This window comes from Echinops telfairi, unplaced genomic scaffold (genome assembly GCF_000313985.2).
Source record: "Echinops telfairi isolate 266 unplaced genomic scaffold, ASM31398v2 ScPeMD7_70;HRSCAF=299, whole genome shotgun sequence".
In the NCBI taxonomy this organism is placed as follows: Eukaryota; Metazoa; Chordata; class Mammalia; order Afrosoricida; family Tenrecidae; genus Echinops; species Echinops telfairi.
This window is the reverse complement of record NW_022103968.1, coordinates 7,650,095-7,661,035: the sequence shown is the minus strand read 5'-3', so window position 1 is coordinate 7,661,035 and position 10,941 is coordinate 7,650,095. Positions and strand designations below refer to the sequence as shown.

The following is a 10,941-nucleotide window of genomic DNA, read 5'->3' as shown; positions in this document are numbered from 1 at the left end:
GATAGATAGATAGATAGATAGATAGATGAAAACCAAAATAAATACATAAAGTTAAGAGATTTCTTTTTAGAGAGAGAAGGGTTGCAGCCTTCAGGCCCCTTCAGACGCCTTGTCTGTCGGGTCTAGCCATTGGTCTGAGGAAAAATAAAAGTGAACGGGACTTGGATTCTTTCACGGCCTACACGTTCATTCTAAAATCCCAAAGATGACAGCCCAGAAGGCTCCACAGAGCTCATCGGTTCTACTTTGTCCCATGAGGGCCCGCCATGAGTCAGAACTGACCGGACAGCAATGAGGTTGGAGTGGGTTTGGCTGATGGCCATCACACTTTTCTGGGCTTTGGGATCCAGAAAGCTTCTGAGCTGCCGCTAACCCCCAGCTCCTGTTCCCTACAGACTGGAAGACATCCTCGGCTGTCCGTATGACTCAGTGGAAATCTTCGACGGCCCCCGGATCGCGTCGCTCTCCATGGGGAGGTTCTGCGCGCCGGTCGCGGTCATCTTTTTCTCCTCCTCGGACATCATGACCGTGGTGTTCCGGAGCGACGCCATGATCACCAACATCGGCTTCTACGCTCTGTTTAACGCCATCTCACCGAGCGAAGGGGAGTCAGGTGAGAGGAGGCGGCCTTGAAAAGACCAAGCAACAAAAGAAGCGTTGTCATGGGAGGGACTCCCCACCTAGCTAAGGTCGGGAGTTGGCTTTTAAAGATGCCCACAGTTAGCACCTCGTCCCTGCTCTGTGGCCGCTGACTTGTCCCTCGGAGAGGGCCTTGTGGACAGCCAACATGAGGGTACCAGTGTGCAGCCTGGATGTAAGCTGCCAGCATATCCCTCTCTAAGGAGCCCTGGTTAGTACTCGGAAGCTACTGGAAAGGGTGGCTGTTCAAATCTACCTGCTACTTCTTGGGAGGCAAATCCTGGTGACCGCACCCGTAAAGAGTTACAGTCTCATAAACCACAGGGGCAGTTCTCCTCTGACCTATGCCCTCTTTACGAGTCAGAGCTGCCTCGATGGCAGTGAGTTTGCTTTGGGGTGAGGTGCAGGGTCTAAGGAGTCCTGGTGCCACCATGGTGAAACACCTGGAAGCTAACAAACGGTTGGAAGATCAAATCTACCAGCCACTCTGTGGTCGGAAAGATCTGATGATCTGATCCCGTAAAGGTGGGCCAGTTTTGACTCCACCCTATACAGCCACTATGAGTTGGGATCCATTTGGCACAGCATAGCAGCAACAGGAAGGGTCCTGTGGCTGCCCAGAGGGATGAAAGGTAGAGAGCAAACCCTCCTGTGAGAAGAAGTCTCTTGCCTCCGCCAGTGGACCCTAGAGTCACCCAAGGAACTCCTGCCATGGCCTTACAGGCAGTCATTCCAGAGCCAGGCCCAGTCTGACCCTGTCCACACACTGCCTGTCAATCATGGGGTCTCTGATGCTCAGGGGCTCTGCAGAAGCCCCAGCAACTCTTGGAGGCCACCCAGAAAACAGGTAGCAAGTCCCTGGCTGCCGTTTGGAGGTGCTGTTGTCTGAGTAAGGGAGTTCTCAAAGCATGGTTGAGAGCCGACCTGAGGAGGAACAGTGGGTGCCAACACTGGAAATCCAGACCACGTATCGGTTTAAGACTGACCAACCAAGCATTGGCCATGTCAGGCAGAAGGCTATACTGGCTCATGGGATTTCCAGAACTGTGGAATCCCAAAATCTGCAGGTGGCTGCTGTTGGCTCATGTGTCAAGAATCAAAGGGCAAAGGATGACAAACGAGATACCCAAATCTATTGGATTCAGACCACACCCCACAGTAAATTCCACTTTCAACTGTTTGGCTGTTCACATCATATCCTAGAATGGAGGGTGATTAATGGCATCATATCTGGCAAACCACTGTGAATCATAGCCTACCAAAGTAGATACATAATCTCAACCATCACCCCCCCACATAGCAAAAATAACATTCTGCTCTCTTTAGATGAGCCGGTGCTGCGGTTAGTGGATGGCTCAGGTCGATGCTCAGGCCGCGTGGAGATCCTACACCAAGGGGCCTGGGGCACCATATGTGATGACCTGTGGGACCTAAGTGAAGCCGAGGTCGTGTGCCGCCAGCTTGGGTGCGGACGGGCCATCGCTGCCCCAGGAAAGGCCCACTTTGGCCCTGGCTCCGGAGACATCCTCTTGGATAACATTCAGTGTTCGGGAAGTGAGAGCCACCTTGGCCAGTGCCCCAGCTCGGGCTGGTCAGACCACAACTGCGGCCACCATGAGGATGCCAGCGTCGTCTGCTCAGGTAGCCTCTTCTCCCATCCCAGGACATCTGCTATTTCAGCCACGGGTGCCTTAGTGACGGACAGAGACCGTGTCCTGTCCAGGGAAGGGAAGAAGGAAGGCGGTCCAGCAGATGAATGGCCCTTCAGTCAGATAGACAGAGAACACTTGGAGACTATCTCCATCCTGAGGACAAGCATAAGAGGGTGACACATGGGTTGTCTGCATCCAGCCCCTGCCAGGTGGGGGTCTGCTTGCCCAGAATGAAAACATATGCCATTTCTCATGCAGCACGAAGCCTGCCTGCTCAGGACCTGGCCACCCTAGAAAGATACCCCTTCTCTGCCCTCTGGGAACTCAATTCTGACTTTCTAATGTACTTTTATTTCGACTTCTCATGTGTGCAGGTGCCGGAGACTGGGCTCCAGACAAGACGCCCACGCCCTCAGGTAGGCGTCCAGCTTCCTGGGTTTTTGTCCTTCTGGATTTTGGCCCTCCGTTGGTTTCCACAGACACAGGGGTGTGGTCAGAAGCCTGGTCACATCACTATAGGTAATGTCCATCTCAGGACAGCCTCGACCCAGTGACCCTGTGCACTAAAGAGGAAGCAAGCCCGTGACTAAACCCTGCTTGGGATTTCTTTGTGACGGGTCTGAGATTAGGGGAGAGGCTCCATCTCCAATCAGGGAGGAAAAGGTAGACATGTGCACACATCGTATTAAAACCCAAGAGTAGCAATAGGTTCATTCCTTTGTACTTAAGCGTAAGATGAATGTATGATGCTAAACTTTCTCCTGGTTTTCTCTGGTGCTCTTTCTACAGCTGCCATGTCTCAAGCCCCTGTCCCACAAGGTAAACTCTCTTTTGCTGAAAATATTCCCCTTGCATCATGAAGTTGAGTGGAACCACTTTGATAACTCACAAAGGCAGAATAGGCTTCTGTCTGTTCTAGATGCCACGGGGGGAAGGGTGGTGCCCTCGCCGTAGGTGGTTTACCCACATTTGAATTGAACTGGTCTGCACGCAGGAGAACAGTGATGAAGCGTAGGCTGAGCACCTCCCTGTGCCCCGGGCACATGTCCAAACCATCTACGCTACAACTATGTCTGCCACCAGGATGATTCCCCCCATCCCATTTGGTGATGCCAAACTGTTGAGGTTGATGGAATTTTGGATGTGACACCTGGACGGAAAGGTGCCTGATGAAGCCAGCGCCAGATCCCTTGTCTGTTCTTGCAGGAGGAAGCAGCTCTTGTGGTGGCGTCATCTCCAGCCTCTCGGGCTCCTTCTCCAGCCCTTGGTACCCTACGAACTACCCCACTGATGTCGAGTGTGTCTGGGTGATCCACGTACCTGAGACCTTCCGCATCGAACTGATGATTCCAGCTCTGATGTAAGTAGCTCTGCCCTCCTCTACTTTAAAGGCCTAATTCCATTTGAATCCCTGCTTTCCCCCAAAGCCATTCTGTGGGACACACCTTTTCACAGTTTAGGTGAATGGGGGTCCGGTCATCTGAGCTCGTTGTGGGCTACCCTGGAGTCAGCCCTCAACCCATGGTAACCCCAGGCACAGCAGGATGGGGGTCATTGTGAACATAGGAGTTTGGGGGCTTTGTTAAATGGACTAAATGGAGGTCATATTTCAGACTATGAGCTGCATTCAACAGTTCAAATCACTCATCAACCCGCTCCCCCATATTCTATTCCACCCCACCTCCCCTGAGTTCTCGTGTCCCTCTGCTGTATCTCCATCCTCCTTTACAGCCAAGTCTGTGCCTGTCCATCAGTTCATCGTTGCACCCTTACCCTCCCTCCCTCCCTTGGGAGCCTTCAAAGTCTGTTCCTGTTGATAAGCCAGTATTTCCTTGGTGCGTGTCCTTACAGAGGTGGTCTCGTACAGTATTTGCCCCTCTGTGATTGACTAACTCCCCTCAGAATAATGTTCCACCCGTGTCATGAGGCGCGTTGTGGTTCCATGATTGTTTTTTAGTGATGCACTGTAATCCTTGGTCTGTATGTACCAGATTCATTGTCCATTCTTCTAGTAATGGGCAAGTGGGCGGTTTCCACCTTCTTGCTATTGTGAACATGGGAGTACATACATATCTGTTCATATTTTTTTTCTCTTATTCCTTTCGGGTCTAGACCCAGCAGACATCTTGCTGACTCATATGGAATTTCTATTCCCAGTTGTCTAAGGTAGTGCCAAATCGCTTTCCACAATGGCTGTACGTATTCACAGCCCCACCGGCAGTATAGGAGAGCTCCAATCTCTTGGCACCCGCTCCAGCACTTGTCATTTGCTGGCGTTTTGCTTTGTTTTGCTTGGACTGGGCTCTCAACGTTGGGGTCAGGTGGGGCTCATCATTGTTCTCATTTACATCCTCAGACGGCCAGCGGTTGTGAGCATTTGTTCAAGTGTTGGTTAGCCATTGGCATGTCATTTCTGGTGAAATATCAGTTCATGACCTTTTCCTACTTTTTGATCAGATCATTTGTTTTGTTTTTCTTATTGAGGTTTTGTAGTATTTTATAGCCTTTAAAGATTAGTCCTTTATCTGTTGTGTCATTGCTAAATAATGTTTCCCAGTTCGTGGGGGTTTTCCCCTACTCTTGCTGAAGACTTTTGTTGCACGTCAGTGTCACTTTTAGTAGATTCCGGTCACCTCTCTGGTTTTCTCCTGTGTGTGGTGCCCTCCTTAGATTTGATGGTAGGTCCGGACCCTGCACTTGGACCCTCGAGGTCATTACTGGTTCCTCGCTGGTGCTCTTTATAGCTCTGGGATTGGCATTTAGGTTTTCTATCTAAGTTCCTTTTTGTACTTAGATTGAGGTACACATCCTGTTTCATATTTTCTGTGGATGGAGATCCAATTTTTCCAGCACCATTTGTCGAAGAGAATGTCTCTTTCCTGTTTGATGTTTTTCGGGCCCTTTGTTGACGACTGCTTTGCATGCATTTCTTTCTGGCTGTTCTATTCGGTTTCATTGGTGACCATAGGGTTTTCATTGGTTGAAGATCTTAAGAAGAGATCCCCAGACCTTTCCTCCTGGCCTTTCTTGGTCTGGAAACCACACTCACTGATGCCTGTTCAGCATCGTGGCAGCAATTCCTTGACAGTCAAGTGGTGCCTGCACTTGAGGTAACACTGGCCAGAAATCAAACCCAAGTCTCCCAAATGGAAGGTGAGAATTCTACCCCTGAACCAGCCACCGAGCTTAGTAGAGCCTTCTTAATCCATTGGCTCAACTTCCTACTGGATGGAAGAAGACCCTTGACCATCCCTAACCCTGGCCATGAGGCCTCAGCTGGCCTGAGCCACCCATGAAGACCTTATCTCTTCCCTCCCAGCCAGTCCCTCCCTCCCACTGAACCCAGAGCTATTCTTCATTCACACTCGCTGGTCTTGACTCTTCCCTCTGGTTCCTCCTTTCTCCAAGAGTTTGTATTGTGTCCCTGCTAAGATTCCTCTTCTACAGGTGAAAAGCCCTGTGGACTTGCTCCTGCCAGCATAGTGGACTGCTTTTCACAGGACCACCTGTAACTAATGTCAGCTGAGGTCACCTGTGCTTTAAGATTTGCATACTTTGTATTTGAACCACCTTCTCCTTCAACTTACCTTCCATGCTAAGTGAGCCCACATCCTCACTAGGATTTCTTCACATTGGGGGAGGCTCATACTCTCTTGATCATTTCTTGTTTCAATATCCTCTCCTCCCCGAAGGTGGTCTTGCTAGAGCACCTTCCAATGACTTACTCTCCTCTCTGTCCTGCACTGGCCAAGTGTACATTACACACACACACACACACACACACACACACACACGGGCGTGGATCAGCAGTTATGGCTTGGGGTGACAGAAAACTAGAGCATGCATGTTAGGAATGCAAAATTGTTTAAACTTGAAAAAGAGTCCCCTCTGTGTGAACCACCCCATCCTTCAGACTTTCTCACTCTGGCCCCTTTGAGATGCAAGCCTCCCTAAGAATGTGTTCCCTCTCTTCTCTTTCCTGCTCATCCCTACCCCCAAATTCTCTTCATATTTGTACAGAGCATACTGTCCACCCTCTTCCCCTGACCTCCTATCAGACAGCACCCACACCCCTCCCTTTTCACTCCTAAACTGGGCTCTCAGTGTGTCTTCCTCAACCGAAATAGCTCTCTCCCAAGAAAATGCTAGGACCGATCCTTAAGGTAAGACACTTCATCCTAACCCCCATTCAGATACGCAAGCCTCCATCTACCCCATTGACAGAGCAGCAAACAAGCTGTGGTGACTCTGTGTGCTGGCGACATGCCATGTACAGGGTGCCTACCACCGTCAAGCACCTAAACGCTCTACATGTGCCATCTTGTTTCAGCCTTGCTGTGCACATCTGGAGGAACCCTGATGGTACTGTGGGTTAGAGAGTAGGCTGCTAGCGACAAGGTTGGCAGTTCAAACCCACTAGTCACTCCAAGGGAGAAAGATGAGGCTGTCTGTTCCCATAAAGACTTACAGTCTTGGAAACCCTAAAGGGGTGGCTTTTGTTTGGTCTGGGTTTGGTTGGACAGTGCATGGTTATCTCCATTTTAAAGATTTGTAAACAGAGGCCGGGGTGGGTCCGGTAACTGGCCGTGGTTCAAGTACTATGACTACAAAGCCCTTGCTCTGCACACAGAGAAAGAAGGGCTGACTCATGCTGGGGTGCACGTGGAGTGGGGGGAGAAAAGGGTAAGTTGGTGACAGCACTGCACAGTGGTGACACTGACATTGAAGAATGGGCAGGTGCATGCCAGGGGACCCTTGAGAGCCCGGCACGTTGACCAATATGCCTGTGAAGCGGCAACGTGACAAAGAAAAAGGTGCAAGAAGATGCGACTAGAGTTAGGTGAGGCTGGATGAAGAGGGCCCCAGGGAGAAAGCCACGGAGTGTGGGCTTTACTGGGATGGTACAGGGCGGGGAGCTTGAAAGCCAAGAAATTGGGGGCAGGGGGCGAGGGTGTGAAACCGTGAAATGAACCAGGTGAGGGCTTAAGAAAGCCTGTGGTGAGCCAGTCCCAAGCAGGGAGGAGGGAAGGCAGATCATTAAGAGGTAAAAGGCCCTGGACTCGGTGGGCAGTGGAGATGTGCAGCTGGTAAAGGAGGCAGCCGGCAGGGTGCAGCTGCTCGCCGGAGGGATGCTCCGCAGACATCGGGTTCCGGCGGAGGCGTGTCTGCATGTACCAGTGGGAAGTTACTTTGCTTTGCCTCCTTAGATTAGAGGACATCTACGGGTGCCCTTATGACTTCATTGAAGTGTTTGATGGCCGGCAAGTGGGCTCACTCTCCCTGGGCAGATTCTGTGCTGGGGTTGAACTCACCTTCCTCTCCTCTTCAAACGTCATGACCACGGTGTTCAGGAGCGACGCCATGATCACCAGCAAAGGGTTTCTGGCCCTGTACAAGGCCCTCCCGCAAGATGCGGACAGCAGTGGTAGGTACCCTAACACCCCTGGAAGGGGCTTAGATCTGAGCTGTGCTCTTTCCTTGACAGAGGAGAAAGGCTTTGCCAAGGCTACCTGCAGAGTCCCCTCCACTCGCGACGTCCACTCCCCCACCCCTCACCCCTGCCCCGCCACTCCACGTCATGCGCCCCCGGCAGAATACACAGGCTGAAGAAGCAGAGGGCTCACGGTCTCTTGTCCGGCTCTGGCCTTGGATGTAGCTGGAGGACGCAAGCGAGGGCTGGCTTTGATTCCAAAAGAAAGAGAGAATATGATCGTCTAAATCCATGAAAAATAGCATTGTTCTTTCTCCAAGAAGAAGATGTTATTTTTAATTGATTTGTGCTAGCATACCGTAAAAGAAAAATATCCCTGGGGGAAGGGGGACTAATAACAGCTATCTTCAAACTGCAATCCTCAGTCCAGAGTTCAATACAGAGCTCAGCAGAATTTAATAGAAACAGACTCAATGCAAGCAGCTTTCAGTGCACCCACCCCCTTCAGCCCCCTTCAGTGCTGCAGCAGGACGCAGGGGGCATTCATTCCTGAGCTTCCCCGAGGCTTCTGATTAGGGTGCACATTTCGCTTATCCAAGTGCGATGCTTCTGAGAGTTTAGAAAGAACGCTGAATGAGAAGGGGCTCTCCTCGACCTTCCACAGCTTTTAACCAGGACTTGTTGTTCTGTGTCCCCGAGTTGATGGCACACTGTGAGCCAGAATCATCCCCCTCAAGGTTCCCTGTGTTCAAATCTTTATGGAGTCTGGTCTGTCCCCCCAAGGAGCTGCTGGTAGGTTTGAACTGAAGACCTTTTGGTCAACAGCCTACTGTTCAGCCGCTGTGCCGCCTAGGCTCCTCACAAACCAGAAATGTCCCAGACATATTGGAACCTAGGCCCATCTGCCTAGAGGCCAACAGTCTCATGTGGGAAAGGGTGTCCAGGTGTGGTAAACCCTCTCCACCTGCAGGGGGGTCCCCAAGGAGCAAAGTTTGGGGATAGCAACAGCACTGCTGAGAAGACCCATTTTCCTGTCTTCCCAGATATGTCTCTGCGACTGGTGAATGGCAGCCACCGGTGTGAGGGCCGGGTGGAAATCTCCTACAATGGCACCTGGGGCACCGTGTGTGACGACAGCTGGGACCTGAGTGACGCCGGAGTGGTTTGCCAGCAGCTCGGCTGTGGCGAGGCTCTGTCGGCCCCAGCTCAGAGCTACTTTGATGGCGGCACCGGCCACATCATGCTGGACGAACTGCAGTGCGTGGGCAACGAGGCCAAGGTGTGGCAGTGCCCACACAATGGCTGGTTCTCCCACAACTGTGGTCACCACGAGGACGCCAGCGTGGTCTGCTCAGGTGAGCGCGGGGCACACAGCCAGGAGGGGAAAAGTCCACCTGCAGGCAGCGTATCTGAAAGGAGTCCTCGCTCCAGACTCCAGACCATCTCGTTAAGGGAAATGATCAGAGTTCATCTGAGAGGGCTGGGCCTCCAGGTCTCACCTGAGCAACTGTGGGAACGCAGCACAACAAGGGCTCCTACCCTGCCACCCCGCCCCTGGCGCTGATGGCAATCCCACCTCTGCTGAGCGGGAGGCGTAGTGGTCTGAGGAAGCCTCACCCAGCGCGGTCATTTTCGCATCCAGTCTTCACATCCTCTGTATGAAGGAGATGCTAGTGCTGGTGGGATTCACCATGGAGTTGGCTCTGACTTGGGCGGGCATTGGGCTGTTAATCAAAAAGTCAAGGGTTCGAACTCACCAGCTGCGATGCAGAGGAAAGATGAGGCTGATGGCTCCCGTAAAGATTAGAGCCCAAGAAACCCTTCCCAGAGTCGTTGTAAGTCAGAATTGACTCGCTGGCAATAGGTTTGGACATTGCCTTCATAATCACTGGCTGTTTGAATCCACTGTTGTGGCGGCAGCTCATCGTAGTGCCTCCCACTTGTCTGCACTGCGCCAGACAATAGTCCGCCGTGAGTCATAGGGTCAGTCATCGGCTGGTTTCTGGAAATAGATTTCCAGGTCTTTCTGCTTAGTTTGTCTTCATCTGGGAACTCTGCTGGGAAGCTGTCCGCTATGGGTGACACCGCTGGTCTTTGAAGCGCCAGCAGCAGAGCGTCTAGTATCGCATCAACACGAGAACTGACACAGGACCATGGGCTGACAAATGGATGGTGCAGGTACCGTCACCATCCTAATTGTACTGACCGAGCAGCACAGGCACACCCAAGGTGCATTCAATAACCCTGTTTCTCCACGCTATGTTATGAAAGACTGCTCAGCACTGACTCTTCCTCTCCTGTTACTAAGGCCTGGTCAGCCCAATGCCCCTCCTCTCCATCCAGGGGGGCACTAAAAGAGGCTATCTTAACCAACATTGATTGTTTGTGACCCAACTCTCCCAACTGCCCAGAAGACACAATCTTGGATCATGAAAGCAAATGCCTGTTTTGTTGGGGGGGGGGTGGTGTTAATGAATTATATGACAGCCTAACTCAATCCACCTTTCATTGTTCCCTTCTGTCTTTGACTAGGTATTGATGGCAACTCAAAAGAAGAACCAACAGGTATTGCTCTTCCATGCATTTCAACTAGCTGCTAGGTCCATGGTGTATATGGGCCCTGCTCAGTCTTCAATCCTGAGGGTGGGGCGCAAGTTACATTGTCTGCTGCTCATGAATAAGAACAGTGCAGCCCCTTGGGAACAACAGAGGGCAGGGAGAGAGGGAGGAGGGGACCCTTCTACTCTGTCCCGTAGGCTCACTGGGAGTCAGCACAGACTCGGTGGCAGCAAATTCTGACGAGTTGGGTGCACACGGGTCCACAGGGCTCTTTCTTTCAAGCACTTGTAAAAGGCCCTTAGCATTTTCTCCTCACGCAAACCCTACAAGGACACACAACCATTTTCATCTGCGAGAGGACAGCACTGGGCCCAGGGCAGTCTCTCACACTTGCTTTGTGGGTTCCCAGCAAGAGCCATCCTAGGATCAAGGTTCCTTAACTTCCGCCTTCACTCTACCCCCTCTGCCTTCTAGAAGCTCCAGCCAAAGCCGAGGTCGTCTTCTGATGCGATCTCTTCCATGTTTCTTGCAGATGGAAATCTCCCCTGTGGTGGCTTGCTCACAAACAATTCAGGCTCGTTCTCCAGCCCTTGGTACCCCAAAAACTACCCCATCAATGTGGTGTGTGCCTGGGACATACAAGTGGACGCCGGGGCCCAC

The 10,941-nt window shown here is 51.7% G+C and overlaps 1 protein-coding gene across 1 annotated transcript in view; it reads left to right on the top strand.

Moving 5' to 3' along the window:
* LOC101644335 (deleted in malignant brain tumors 1 protein) overlaps window positions 1-10,941 on the top strand; it is a 93,031-nt gene that overhangs the window by 46,847 nt on the left and 35,243 nt on the right. The window contains exons 9-12 of the mRNA XM_045291394.1: window positions 1,966-2,325; window positions 3,477-3,651; window positions 7,499-7,716; window positions 8,766-9,140. Of these exons, the coding sequence (XP_045147329.1) occupies window positions 1,966-2,325; window positions 3,477-3,651; window positions 7,499-7,716; window positions 8,766-9,140 (1,128 nt within the window). The remainder of the gene's footprint in view (window positions 1-1,965; window positions 2,326-3,476; window positions 3,652-7,498; window positions 7,717-8,765; window positions 9,141-10,941) is intronic.